The 14,235-nt window shown below is 38.8% G+C and overlaps 2 protein-coding genes across 5 annotated transcripts; both read right to left on the bottom strand.

Moving 5' to 3' along the window:
• Positions 1-447: 447 nt before the first annotated feature.
• On the bottom strand, positions 448-4,861 carry LOC106404578 (acidic leucine-rich nuclear phosphoprotein 32-related protein 1-like). 4 transcript variants are annotated; one of them, XM_048760743.1, is made up of 7 exons: positions 2,351-2,401; positions 2,113-2,274; positions 1,523-2,024; positions 1,123-1,386; positions 981-1,049; positions 839-907; positions 448-765 (listed from the first exon to the last, which is right to left on the bottom strand). In XM_048760743.1, the coding sequence occupies exons 3-7, from the start codon at positions 1,965-1,967 to the stop codon at positions 602-604; spliced, it is 1,011 nt and encodes a 336-aa protein (XP_048616700.1). In that variant the 5' UTR covers positions 1,968-2,024; positions 2,113-2,274; positions 2,351-2,401; the 3' UTR covers positions 448-601. The 4 variants fall into 4 exon arrangements, with proteins under 4 accessions (XP_048616700.1, XP_013700746.1, XP_048616701.1 ...); XM_013845292.3 differs by lacking the exon at positions 981-1,049 and having other exon boundaries at positions 2,351-2,408; XM_048760744.1 differs by lacking the exons at positions 839-907; positions 981-1,049 and having other exon boundaries at positions 2,351-2,409.
• Positions 4,862-5,087: 226 nt separating this feature from the next.
• On the bottom strand, positions 5,088-7,304 carry LOC106406375 (ribosome-binding ATPase YchF). Its single transcript, XM_013847017.3, has 8 exons — positions 6,997-7,304; positions 6,677-6,865; positions 6,104-6,586; positions 5,873-6,019; positions 5,775-5,802; positions 5,626-5,696; positions 5,463-5,522; positions 5,088-5,354 (listed from the first exon to the last, which is right to left on the bottom strand). Exons 1-8 carry the CDS (start codon positions 7,219-7,221, stop codon positions 5,286-5,288), a joined length of 1,272 nt encoding a protein of 423 aa, XP_013702471.1. The 5' UTR covers positions 7,222-7,304; the 3' UTR covers positions 5,088-5,285.
• Between the last annotated feature and the right edge of the window lie 6,931 nt (positions 7,305-14,235).

Genomic DNA, 14,235 nt, shown 5'->3' with positions numbered 1-14,235 from the left:
CACATATGGTCTCTTCATCTACCTTATACTTTTAGGATTTGTTAATATGTTTGTCCATGTTATTTTTGAAAACATACATAGAACGTATTTTTGCAATATTTATGCGTCCATAATATTTGGGCTCATGTAAGTAAACCTAAACAAGTAGTACAACCGATGAAATTATAATTTTTATCTAGTACAACTAAGATTTGCATTTTCGGTTGCAATCTGGTTCAACTGGTTTACTAGTACAACTATGTGTTATTTTTGTTCAACCACGTTTAACATGTTTATAACATGTTTACGAAAGCTATTTTATTGTGTCTCATATTTTACACATGTTATTTAAGCTAATTGTTCCATCTTTCTGATAGTTGTACTAGTTGTACCATTTTTAATAACTTAGACTCACTAAAACCTGTAATATTAGTTATAGCCAATACCTGCAAATCTTCTCTATTAAACTAAACACAACTGAAAATCCAGTTTTTATAATGCAAAAACCACAAACAAGTTTCCTAACAAAGTTTACATCAGTAGAAGTTTTAAAAAGATCTAGTTTAACAAAAGCCACAAACAAGTTTCCTAACATAATAAAAGCAACAACTTCAATCACTTCTTAACAAAAGGAGACTTCTGCAAGTGTGAAGGCTTCAACACCCTCTTTGGCCTCGCCATTGCTTCTTTTTCTCGCAGCTTCTGCCTCAACCTTATCTGCAGCTTCTGCCTCAACCTTCTCTGCAGCTGCTTCCATTACTCGAAGTGTATATTCCTCTCCATCATCTACAACAATGTCAGAACACATTAGAACCAATTAGCAATGTCAATGCTCCAAATTCACAGCGCAACAAGTTACCAGTTGCCTCTTTTTCTGGCTGCACCTCTAGCTCCTTTTGAGCCTCTTTCCCATCATTCTCAGCATCATCTACAACAATGTCAGAACACATTAGAAACAATTTGCAATGTCGATGCTCCAAATTCACAGCGCAACAAGTTACCAGTTGCCTCTTTTTCTGGCTGCACCTCTAGCTCCTTTTCAGGCTCTTTCCCATCGTCCTCAGCACCATCTACAACAATCTCAGAACACATTAGAACCAATTTGCAATGTCAATGCTCCAAATTCACAGCACAACAAGTTACCAGTTGCCTCTTTTTCTGGCTGCACCTCTAGCTCCTTTTCAGGCTCTTTCCCATCGTTCTCATGCTCATTCCCATCATCCTCAGCCTCCTCGTCATGGTCCTTCTCAGTATCATCCTTCTCGTCATTATCCTCGTCCTCGTGCTCATTCCCATCATCCTCAGCCTCCTCGTCCTCATGCTCTTTCTCAGTATCATCCTTCTCGCCATTATCATCATCATGCTCAGCCTCCTTCCCATCATCCTCATCCTCCTCGTCCTCATTACCTGCAACAAGAACAACACACAACACAAGATTAATATTGTATTTATACCTTTGTCTTTTTTTCCACACACAACACAAAAACAACACACAACACAAGAACAACACACAACAATAATACTTTTTAAAATGTAATTATACCTTTCTCTTGCTGTCCAGACGTTCCACCATCTTCATTATATTGAAAGTCCATATTTTCAAAACCTTCTCTCCCAATACTATCTCCTTCCAACATTTTTAGCCTTCTGTCAAAGCCCTCAAGCTTGTTATTAACATTCCCTTCCATTGTAGTCATCTGACTCATCAGACTCATCACCGTTTCTTTTAAACTTTCAAGATCTGCCACAGCTTCTCCACCGACAATCATCGGAGGCTCGTTCCCAGCCTCATGCTCCTCCTCCTCCAGTTGATCCCCTTCTAGCTGTTCTATCTCTAGACTTCGAGACTTAATATCTTCCTTGCAGATATCCTCCCAAAATATCTGCCCTCTTTCCTGAACTATGAACTTGTTCCATACATCAACAATTGCATCATCATCATCCCCATCATCTAAAAGTTCCATATCTTCCCAACATCCTTCGTCCATTGTTTGGTAGATAACTTGTTGCTCACGTTCAATTGGTGGCAAAATTCTAGAAATTGTCTGAAAAAAAAAACAGATTAAGCATTATTAAGTTTACTGAACCCAAAGTTTCATCAAAAATTCCACAAACATCTTACTAAATTTTCACCTTTGTGTTTCCAAGAGCCTTATAAAGTTCTTCCAGTGCATATCATGTTGTCCCAGTTGATGTGAACTTCCACTTGCACATTCTTGGACAACTAGGGTCGTAGTTTGGCACAGGTTCTCTAAATTCTGCCTTCAGGACAGGAATGCATTCAAATGCCAATATCTGCACATCATTGCAAGCAAACATATTAGTTCATATATCATATGCTATATGCTTCTGAAATATTCATGCAATTTACCTCTAAAGGGTTGATGAACCCAGGAAATGTCCATTTCGGGTTTTCGGGCAGTCCTCTTCTAAAATGATCCTTCACATGTTTGATATCTTTCATGCAGTGATCAAACGTGAAACGTCCCCATGGAAATTTATTACACAGCTCTAGATCATCAACAATTTGCAGAAGAAAAGGATCGATGGGGCCTCCATATTTGGACTTCTCATCTATAATTGTGGCCAAAAAGTACAGAATAGCCACCTTCAGCCGGTCATTGGTACGATCTAGCTTCATCTGCGAAAGCTTCTCTTCCACATCCTGAACTGTCACCTTTAGTTCTTCTTCCTCTGGTTTCTTCTTCTTATTCTTCAGCTTCTTCAGCTTCTTCATGAACATTTTCCTAAACTGTTTCTCCGCAAACATCATGCTTAAGCCACTCTGATAATTTTCAGGATACTGGTGGCAGTATAAACCTGAGATGAGACCGTGTTCCCTGATCGAGTACCGAATAGGAACACCATTTACAGAAAACCACGCTTGCCGACTCTTATGCGTAACAATGGTGCGGAGTAGCAACATCCACAATCCCATCATCTTTCTAGTTGAGGTGCAAACCATGTGGAACAAGTGCTTGAACTGTGGGTGTTCGAGAAACCACCTCTTTTCTGATTCATATAACCCCCCAAGGATCGTCATGAATTTGTATTGGTGGCATCTTGATTGAAGCTTACAAGGCTTCAGATAATCCTTCGGTTTGAAGAAAAACTCATTTGGTCCAAGGGGGTTTACCGCCATATCCTCAGACTCCTGCAAAAAAACAAAACAAAATTACAGAATATTAAACCATAGTTGTACAAGTATTATAACTTACACATCACAACTAATCTAGTTGTACTAGTTATATTAGTTATAAAAAATGTGGTCGTACTAGTTATACTAGTTCCACTAAATTTGTTTACAACATATTATTACCAGTTACATCATTTTCACTCTTTTAGTTGTACTAGTTATACGATACTGAGTTGTATTAGTTAAACTAGTTATACTTTTGATAGTTGTACCGGTTATATTAGTTATACTTAGCATGGTTGTACTAGTTCCACTAAGTTTCTTTTACAGCATATTATTACTAGTTAAACTAGTTTCATTCTTTTATTTGTACCATTACACTTACTTATATAATTCCACCTATTTGTTAGTTCAACTCAATCATAGACATTTTCAAAACTATTGTAAATTGAGTTGTTTACCGTTCTTTGCGCAGTATGGTCAATGGCAGCCTCGGGTGTGTGTGAATCTCTATTGTTGGATACAATCTCCTCATCGTGATTGTCTACACGATGTGAAGGACAATTTGTGGCAGATTCTGAGATTGAAAGTGAGGTTACTGGAGGTTGCAGTGGATTCTCAGCCTCACTAGGTGCCTGAGTAGGTGATTTTTGTGGCTCACTCGGATGCGTTGGGCCTGGTGTACCTTCGACATCGGCCTGAGAAGGCAATTCCGCTGATGGTGCTGGGGAATGATCGCCTTGATGTTTCTGTTCCGGTGGAGATGCGGTGTTCCGAGCCCGCTTGGTTGGATTCAACGAGGACCCACCGTCGACAACACTGTTTCGCTTCCTCTTCTTCTTTGCGGTCTCGGTTTCAGTCTTCTTCTTCGCCGCATCTCTTTTTTTTTTCACGGCCTCTCTCCTTCTTTTCACTGATGTTTCTTTTTTCTTTCTCGCGGAGTCCTTCTTCTTCTTCTCCGCCGCAACTTTCTTCTTCTTCGCCATTGACTCGTTCTTCTTCTTCTCCAGCGCATCTTCTTTGTTATTTTTTTCGGCGAGTCGAGTCTTTGGAGACATAGTTTTTCAATGAGTGACACGAAATTGGAGAAATAGATCAGATTCAAGATGATTGTTGCCGAGTTTGATTAGTAATGGGAGATAGAGGGAGATCGTGATTTACTCTGTAGGTTTCATTGGTTTTGTCGAAGACAAAGAATTTAGGGATTTAGGGTTACTAAAACACGGGTCGGGTCGGGTCGGGTTAATTGTAAGTGGGTAGGTGACTGGTTGGATATGTAAATATATTGAAGTTTTAGGTTTTGTGGTATTTTCTATTTAATCTTGATTTATTTTTAATTCATTAAAAAATTAAAAAAAAAAAAAGGTCTATTCTAGAATTTTTGTGCCCTTCTGGTCCATCCCAGCATTTGATTCTTAGGTTATGTTATGTTTTAGAGATTTTGTGATTGGAATCTTGAAGTCGAACACGTTAAAACAGTGAGATTGAACATTTGAAGAATATACACGTCCTTTGTTTAGTTTTTTTTTTTTTTTTTTTTGACATCACGTCCTTTGTTCAGTTAGGGATGGTCCATGAAAATATTGGTACTTAAGATGTTCAGCGGATTTGTTTACAGTGGCTAGTTCATGTGCAACCCACAGAGCTATTTTTTTTTTTTTGTTAACCATTCGATGTTATTGTAACAGTAAAAGAAAATAGAACTCTCTCTCCGTAGCATAAAAAAATATCCTGCGGCTGCATTTTGGCTCGTCTTCTAAGAAAGTTCACATGGTTTCTGATTCCATACCGAGTCTTCTCTATTATTGTATTATGATTACATTCTTATGCACTCATACTTAGTTTTTACTCGTTTTGTGAAGTTTTTGTCAGGCCGAAAAAAAGGCAGCAAACACAAGTTCATGCATATGTTTCTGTCAAAAATATTTCAGCAAAAATACCTCCAAAAAAGAACCTAAATAAGAGATTCATATAATAAAGGGGATTGAATATTGCATAAAATTTCCAGAAACATCTCATCTTCTGTCTTCATAACAAATTACTTTCTCGGAGTGTAAAAATGAAAGAAAAATATCCACCGAAACCAAGAGCAATGAAACCTCCGATGCGATAAAAGAGGAAGTGCAGAAACACAACCTGTGAACAAAGTGACTGAGATCTCAGGGTTCTGTTATACGTTGAAGCGGAAAAGCATCACATCTCCTTCTTTAACAATGTACTCTTTACCCTCTGATCTCAACTGCACCAAAAGAAAAAACAAATAATACTCAAGAAAACTCCTGAGTAGGCGAAGAGAATCATATGATATATTGAGCTCATTTTTATGGATGGAGGGGAAGAAACCCACAAGTCCTTTATCCCTTGCTGCGGCAAGAGAGCCAGCAGAGACAAAATCTTCATATGCAACCTGAAAACAAAAGCAAAAACAAGTGACAATTGAAATGATGTCCGGGTACAATATTATAACTGTACAAGAGAATCAATCAGTAATAGGAAATAAAAATGCTTACAGTCTCAGCTCTAATAAAACCCTTCTCAAAGTCAGAGTGAATGACACTAGCGGCTTGTGGTGCAGTCATGCCTGTATCAACAACAAAAGTTTTGTACTAAATTACTTTCGCATCCCCAGAAAACAATGCATGTTGAGAACCCAACTAACCTGCGTGTATCGTCCAGGCTCTTGTTTCCTGCCATAGGAGAATGGATATTTTAGAGGCAGTGTTTCAAACTAATACTGTTGATGTGAACATATCTCACCTTTTCACCAGAAGTGAAGTAGGTCTGCAAACCTAGCAGACTGTATGTGGCCCTGATAAGGTTCCCAAGGCCACTCTCGCTGACACCTAGCGAGTTCAAATATTCAGTCCGCTCGTCAAGAGGAAGCTCGGTTAACTCAGACTCAACCTGGTTTCAATGAAAGGAAGGAAGATTTGTTCAAGTAAAATCTTGGCCTCAGCGCATAAGAAAGATGTATGTATGATTCCTGACCTGAGCAGAAACAACGACATGACCAGACTGCAAATCCGAAGAAAGAGCCTTAACTTGTTGAACAAAAGAATTCTTGTCAGGGTCGGCAAGATCGGTTTCAGCAACATTAGCGACGTAGATCATAGGCTTCATGGTAAGCAAGCAGAGATGCTTGACGGCGTCCTTCTCGAGGTCATTCAATGCAACAGAGCGTGCAGGTTTCCCGTCCAGAAGGGCCTCCTGAATTCTTTGCAGAGCAGATTTTTCAGCTTCCTCCTTGACTTTGGACTGGGAATCCTTAGGCTTGCCTTTGTTAAGTCTGTCGAGCCTTTTGCCAATCTGATCCAAGTCGCAGAAGATAAGCTCGAGATTGATGACATCAATGTCAGAGGTGGGATCAACTTTGCCATTGACATGAACAATGTCGTTGTCCTCAAAACAGCGGACCACCTGGAGGATCGAATCCACTTCACGGATGTGAGATAAGAACTTGTTCCCTAATCCCTACATACAAAATCCAATCAATCAATCTTGTGAGTGAGTTTGTTGTAATAAGATACAAGACACGAGGAGAGGAGAGAATAATGACGACACCTCGCCTTGACTGGCACCCTTGACAAGACCAGCAATGTCCACGAACTCAATGGAAGCAGGGACCACTTTCTGAGAGTTGGTGAGCTTAGAGAGCACTTGAAGACGAGAATCAGGAACTGCCACAATTCCAACATTCGGCTCAATTGTGCAGAAGGGGAAATTAGCTGCTTGCGCCTTTCCATTCTCAACCTTTATTGGAAAAGATTACAAAAAAAAAAAAAGACATTTTTCACAAACGCAAGGTGTTTGACGAAATGCCTGAGAGAGAGAGAGAGAGCAAGAAGCTCATAATAACCACACAAAAAAAAAAAAGGACTTACGACGGCGTTAAAGAGAGTGGACTTCCCGACATTTGGAAGACCAACGATTCCGGCTTTGAGGCTCATGCTTACTGTGGAAGAAAAGCATCGCCTCTCCAGAGTCAAAACTCCCACGAACTTGTTTGATTTTCCGGAGAAGCTGAACTGGTTTCTCAAGAGATGATGAGACTTGGACGGTAGCAAAGACAGAGCCGTGACGACGCTGCTACAAGCTGCTCTCGCCATTTTAACACACTCCTATTCTCTGCCTCTCTTCTTCGCCTCTCTATCTTTCTTTCTTTCTATCTCTCCCTCCCACCTTTGTAAGGCCCAATACTAATAGTCCTCAGTTTAACAAGAGGCCCCAATTGTGTACATTTTATTTGCTCTCACTTTTTTAAACTAAGAGTAACATTATTGGTCAGAACCTCTAAAAATATTTCAAGAAAAAAAATATAATACTACTATAATTACTCAGTTATGTTTTAGTTTTGCAAAACCAACTCAAATGTTAATGGTATGACATAGTCCTGGGCGTTCGGTCCCCCTTCGGGTTCGGTTCGGTGTAAACAGGTTTTCGGGTTTTCGGATCTAAGCATGTAAGTCTCATTCGATTATTGGAGATTTACGGTACGGTGTTTGTTCAGAAGTAACCGGGTTCGGATCGGTACGGGTGAAAGTTTCAAAATCCGGGGAAACCCAAAAACAAATTGGTTTCGGTTCGGTTTCGGATTTTAATAAAAATAAAATAACCAAACACCCGAAATAAACCAAATATAACCAAATGTAACCAACTGTAACCGGAAAATAACCATACATATCCGGAAAAACCAAATACATAGCACAAGTTCAACACACCAAATAGATAGCATAAGATAAGTTCAACACAACAAAACATAATAGCTTATCTAAGCCATGATCCGAAAGCAAACTTTAAAAAAAACAACATTCAACATACAAAAGCAAACTTTAAAACAAAATTCTTGAACTGATGAAGCCATGAACATATCTTCTCAAGCTTGACGCCTCAAATTTCTTAGTCTTCTAGTGGAATTGTTGTGTCCCCATACTCTGAAAAGAGAGTAAAAACGTTTATTGAACACTGAAAGACGGTAACTCAAAAACAAAGTAGTACAAGATTTGAAGATTGAATTCTCGGATATTAACTCTTTCAAGCCTGTCCACTTCTTCAAGATCACCAAGTATTTGTGCATCTTGACTCCATCTTTAGGTCTTGCTTCACCCATTGCTTGGTACACATTAGAACCTCAACCATGTAATGTGTGAGACAACTCCTATGTGGTTCAAGAAGCCTACCGCTAGTGCTAAAAACACTCTTTGAGGCAACTGATGAGACTTGTAAGGCCAACACATCCCGAGCAATCTCAGACAAGATAGAAAACTTAGATGTGTTCTTTCTCCAAGATGACAGTACATCATACTCCACTCCAATCATCAGGTCAGGGGTTTGCACAGAATCTCTAAGATAAGTCTCCAACTCATCATTCTTTTCCCTAACCCCTATTTCGTTGAGTTTTTGCTTGTACCTAACATCCATCCTCTTGTAACCCACTTAATCGTCAACAAGATCCATCCTCTCAATACACTGGTCCCTAGACTGACTCTGAGCTTGCTCAGTTGACTGAGATGACTGGTCACTTGGATCTAAACCGCCTCCATGTCTTGCACTGTACTCCTTGAACAAACTTCTCAAGAGACTGAACAGAGACTCAGACATCTCCTTATACTCAATGCAATCAACCACATATAACTCCTCAAAACACATCTTTGCAAGCTCCAACTTATTGCTAGGATCGAATACAGTCGCCACAATTATAATCATGTTAATGTTCTTCACACCATCCCAGTAGTTGTCAAACTTTTTAAGCATCTTTGTCGCCTTAGACTTCAAATCAGGATCGTAGCTGCCAGAGAGTCCTTTCAAGGTAGTCGCGATAGTTACTATCTCACCATAGCACCTATGTGAATTGAGGGAAGTTGAAGCTGAAACCACCAACGTCGAGTTGTAGAAAATCATCAGAAACCAACACAGCTTATTAATGGCATTCCAATCCCTTAGCTGAGGAGGTCCTATCATTTTTTCTCCATTCTCAAGCTCGCAGAAGTGATCATTGTAGAGCTTGTCCTCTGTCTCCATCTTATCGAAAGCCACCTTGAACTTTTGAGTTGTTGTCAACATTAGATAGGTTGAGTTCCACCGTGTCTTCACATCCAATGGAAAACTTCATCTTGTGATCTTCTCTGAGTCAACTTTCAGCTCAAAAGATCTCAACCTGTTAGTATGTGATCTAACGTAGGAGATAGCATTACGGATAGCCACCACATTATGATCTATTTCAGCCATTCCATCTCTAACTATCATGTTAATGATATGAGCACTACATCTCATGTGTAAAAACTCCTCATCTAACACAAAAGAGTGATCCGACCTCAAAGCAAAAGTACTCTGAAACTTCCTCAAAGTAGGACTATTGGCAGTAGCATTATCTACGGTTATGCAGAAAACCTTATATATTCCCCATTCAGCCAAACACTCTAGAAGAACAGATGCTATAGTCTAACCTTTGTGATCCGTGATGTGTTTAAATCCTATATATGATCAGCTTTTTCAACAGCCAAGAAGCATCAATGAAGTGCGCTGTGATGACCATATAACTTGCACCTATATAAAATGAACATAGCATCGTATGATCAGTTTCAGACAAAGACTAAATTGATGTCTAATTGATCAAATATTATAGCTAACCTGTATTTTGGGAAACCCAAATATCTGTTGTCAGAGATACTCGTTGTTTGTTACACAAGAACCACCAGTTCTTGAGTGCTTCTTTCCTTCCCACATACATCTTGACAATGTCTTTAGTCGAGGTTCTTATTGAATGAGGAGTGAACACGGTTGTCAACAAACAACAAAATAAGATATTAGTTACAACAAATGATAAGGCCAAAGACATACATATAAGAGAAATAGAGAATTTACCTTGTCTGCGAAATGTTTCTATGCTACACTTTCAAAGAATGATAAAGGCAATTGGCTTAATACAACCATCTGATTTTTGGCTTCTCTAAACTGACCTTCTGTCACCTTTGCCTTCTTATGTTTCCCAACATCATCAATAACGGGCTGCTTATTTTTTTTGTCCAGCTGACCAAGCAAGATGGTTCTTGCATACTTCAAGATGTTTCTTTTGATTTGCTGTCCCTGAAGTTTTGAGACAGGACAATGTGTTCTTGCAGTGGTTGCATAATCACTTGTCTCGATCTTCTTTAGTTCTTGTGTAATGTTCCCAAACGTCTGATCTTGTAGGGAGAATACGCTTCTCTTTGGTCGGTTGAGATGATGCTTCACTAGTTGGCGGAGTTTCTTTCCTCTTGCCACCACTATTCGGTGTTTGAATTTCCCCTTTATCACACTACAAGTGGAGGAGGTAAAGATAGCATAAGAAGATAGCGTTCTGGTCGAAAATGCTATCTTTGACATAACTCATAATTTAAGATAGCGTGTTCAAATATCTATGCTATTGTTTGTCTTTTTCGGATGTTAAATATGTTAAAAACGCCATCTTTAGTACATGCAGAGAAAATATTTCACTTTCCCGCTAAGTACTTAGCGAAAAAAGGAAAATGAAATTCTCCCTCTTGTTTTCATAGATAAAACAAGGAAGAAAAGTGAAAAAGGAAAAAAAAAGAAGCTTTTCACGGTTTAGGTTTTGCTCTCCATCTCCTTTCTCTTCCTCTTCGTTCCAAGACCTAATTGCCGACTTAATCTCCGACAAATATTTTTCCTCCTTTGATTATGTTGTTCATCCTGGGAGATTATTTCCTTGCGGAAATCCCCTGAATGATTTACCGATGGGAAATTTTCCGCTTACCTAACCTAACGGAGTACGGCGGATGGTGAGATGGACTCGATTCTATGCACGGCACTGGAGGAAATCTGTTGTCAGGGAAATATAGGGATCCCTTTAGTTTTTCTAGTTACGGCTCTCTCCCATCCTCTCTGTCCCTCCGCCAAGGCTCATGTCTGTAGAAATATCCCGCACAGTTCAAGGCGAATAACATTGTGTACGGACCATCGGATTTTTCGATTCAACAGCACATACTGGATTTGAGGATCCTCGCCAATGAGAAGCTCTGAGGTAACTTCGTTGGCTTGGTTCTTAAAAATCTATCCTGGGTGGTCGGAGATTAAGTCGGCTTTTTTTCTAACGGATCGAGTTATGTTTGCCTGATTCTGCAGGCTCCAACAAATCACAACGAACAGATCTCGAAGATGGTGGAGAAGACGGCTAAGTTTGACTAATATTCCTGAGATTCCCTATCCTCCTCATTGTATCATAACTTGTTCGTGGTAATATCCCCTTGTTAGATTCTAAAACTGCTTGTTAGATTCTCAAGTCTCTTGATTTCTTCTCCTTATAATGAATCAGCTATGCAGAGTGACGGCTGTGTCACTCTTAGGCGAAAGAATTGCGTTAATGGTTTTGTGGGTTTGATGGAGAAAGACGGTCTAATGTTTTTGTGGATTGGTTTAAGGAAAAACAGATTGAGTCGTAAGTTTTCTCTTCTTCTTATAACAGGATCACTTCAACCCTTTTTGGCATATATCTTCAACTTAACTGAAACATCCCTGTGTTTTCCGGATATAAAGATTGTGGTTGTAGGTATCTGTATTTGATTTTGTGGCTACTGCACTCTCTGCCCAAAACCATAGTGTTCTTCCACCTCTAAAATATATTGTAGTCTACTCTGCTGGCTGCGCCACATTTGTCCTTCCTCTTCATGTTGCAAAAGACATCAGAGGTGCTCTGGCACATCTACAGGTATTAGCAACTCTGGTAAAAGGCTTGATGCTTCTGAAATTAGCCTTGTTAGTTTATACAATTAGTTTAAACAAGAAGCTCCTGAGGCGAGAGTTCATGGCGGCATTGCCTTTATCACTGCAGAGACTGATTCTGCTTCCAGTCCGACAACATAGCATGCTTACCAGAGGAGGAGAAGAAGCTCCTGTGTTGCAATTTCGATATCAAATAAAATTTTGGTTTAGTTTTTGTTTAGGTTTGGTTATTTTGTAAACAATTTCGATATCAAATAATATTTTTCAAAATATTTTTATTTTGTAAACAATTTCGATATATAAGTTTTTTTTTATTTTTTAATAATGCTATAATAGCAATTATTATTTGTTATTATAAGTTATACAATTGGACAACTAAAAAACGCTATCGAACTAATACTTTAACATAGCATACACAAAAAAGCTATCTAAAGTGCCCGAGAAAAGATTGCGGGGGAAGATACAGCGTTCGCCATAACGTTGTAATAGCGTTTTCTTCATGCTATATATGAGACGTTTTCTTGTAGTGTCATCTTTGTTATTGGTTTCTCGGTCAAGAGATGATGTTGAGTCCATCTGAAAAAGAAAAATAAACGAAACACACAAAGTTAGTTTCAGCTATAAACTATGCTACAACAACTCTAAAAAATCCTAAGTTCAAACAAAAACAGTTCCACAAACCAAACCGTATCTTAAACTAATTTAAGTCGACTCATACTCGGCTTAGTACACATGCAAACCGTAATAGATAGCTAATCAAACACTGATTTGACTCGAAACAACTCAGATCAAAAAGAACAAGAGTCGAAGATAGAGAGAGATACAATACCTGCGATTGAATTCTAGAATGGTCAGATGAAGCAGGATATGGAGAGGACAGGTGATTTATAGTAGCCATTTAAGCTGCTTAATGATGACAATCAAGAATCGAGGAAGCTTTTTCGTAACTAGGGTTCGACAAAGCTCCGTAAAGAAACCCAAGAACCGAAGATATTCTTAATATATGTGTAAATGAATGTATGTATACACGCTTGATATAAATGCTCGGTTTAATCGGTTACCTTATATATGGATATCGGTTTATAACCGACCCGACCCATAGCCCAAATCGTTGGGCCTTAAAATCCATTTGGTATTTTGAACGGATCCGTTACCGATCTGGACCCGCAAGTTCGGTTTGGATTAAGGTGTGGGCTTCGAGTTCAGTATAATACGCCCATGCCTAGTATGACATTTGTCATTTGAACTTCTTGAACCATCTCTAACCATAATACCAAAACACCATATATATTTTTAGAAACTCGAAAATGAGAACTTTACTTTGTTCTCTTTCTAACTTTAATTATTTTTCTTTTTCTTTAGATGTTGAGAAGTCTTGTTAGAACTTGCTGATGGAGCTGTTGTAATAAGTATATGTGATGTGCTGGGTTTTAACGTTCAGTATCCTCTGATACATTCATATTAATTTCACCTATTATTTCCTTACAAAAACTTAAGAATGCAAGATATTTGAACTTGTAGAAGAAAAAGTGGATGATTTACCACAAAAAAAAAAAAAAAAAAATCAATCTCATGTTGCTTTTGTGGCCTAACCCCATTTTAATTAAGCTGCTCACTACTTTTACGTTTTACCACATCAAAGTAATGTCATTTGTAAGTTTATATCCATGAATCTTCAAATTAATGATCAGTAATATCTATATTGTTATTGAACAAAAAATAAATCTATATTAATAAGCTCTTCTCAGAGGCTGCCACGTCATCAATTCGTGCGTTCTGAGAGCGACACCTGTCCACCTTACCAAAACTCTGCGTTTCATTTATTCATGTTTCGTTTGGGCTTCGTTCTTTGTCATTGTTTTGGTTTATAAAGCCCAATCTTTAAAACACAGAGTAAGACATATGCCTGAACGCAGAGTTTTTGATTCTATGGTTTCATCCCATTATCTTCTCCAGCCGTTGCAAAATCATACCCCAGGGTTTCGATCGAGATGCTTCATCTTTTTCCTACGGATCCAGCAATCTACCAGTTACAGATTCCTACTCTTAAAGCCCTCTTTAAATCCATCCTCCACGATCTACATTCAACATTCAATGTGAGCTTCGCTCTTGCAAAGCGTTGTTTCATCCTAGGGGTTTTGATCGAATTGTTTCATCTTCTTCCTCGATAGATCTAGGGTTCTTCGCTTTGAATATGTGATGGAGTCAGACTCTAATGGAGGTTGTTCGAGGTTCACATTCTCTATAATATCTGTCTGGAATCACTGAGCCGGTGACTTCCTTTACATTTAGCACCTATATCGTCGATGATTTCTCATTCAATACTCTCACCTCTCTTACAAAAAGGTATGTGTTCTTCCCATAAACATCATTCTCACAATCCTACTACATTCCCATAAACT

Source organism: Brassica napus, chromosome C6, assembly GCF_020379485.1.
Source record: "Brassica napus cultivar Da-Ae chromosome C6, Da-Ae, whole genome shotgun sequence".
Lineage (NCBI taxonomy): Eukaryota > Viridiplantae > Streptophyta > Magnoliopsida > Brassicales > Brassicaceae > Brassica > Brassica napus.
The sequence above is the reverse complement of the archived record's forward strand: the minus strand, read 5'-3'. Positions and strand labels throughout refer to the sequence as shown.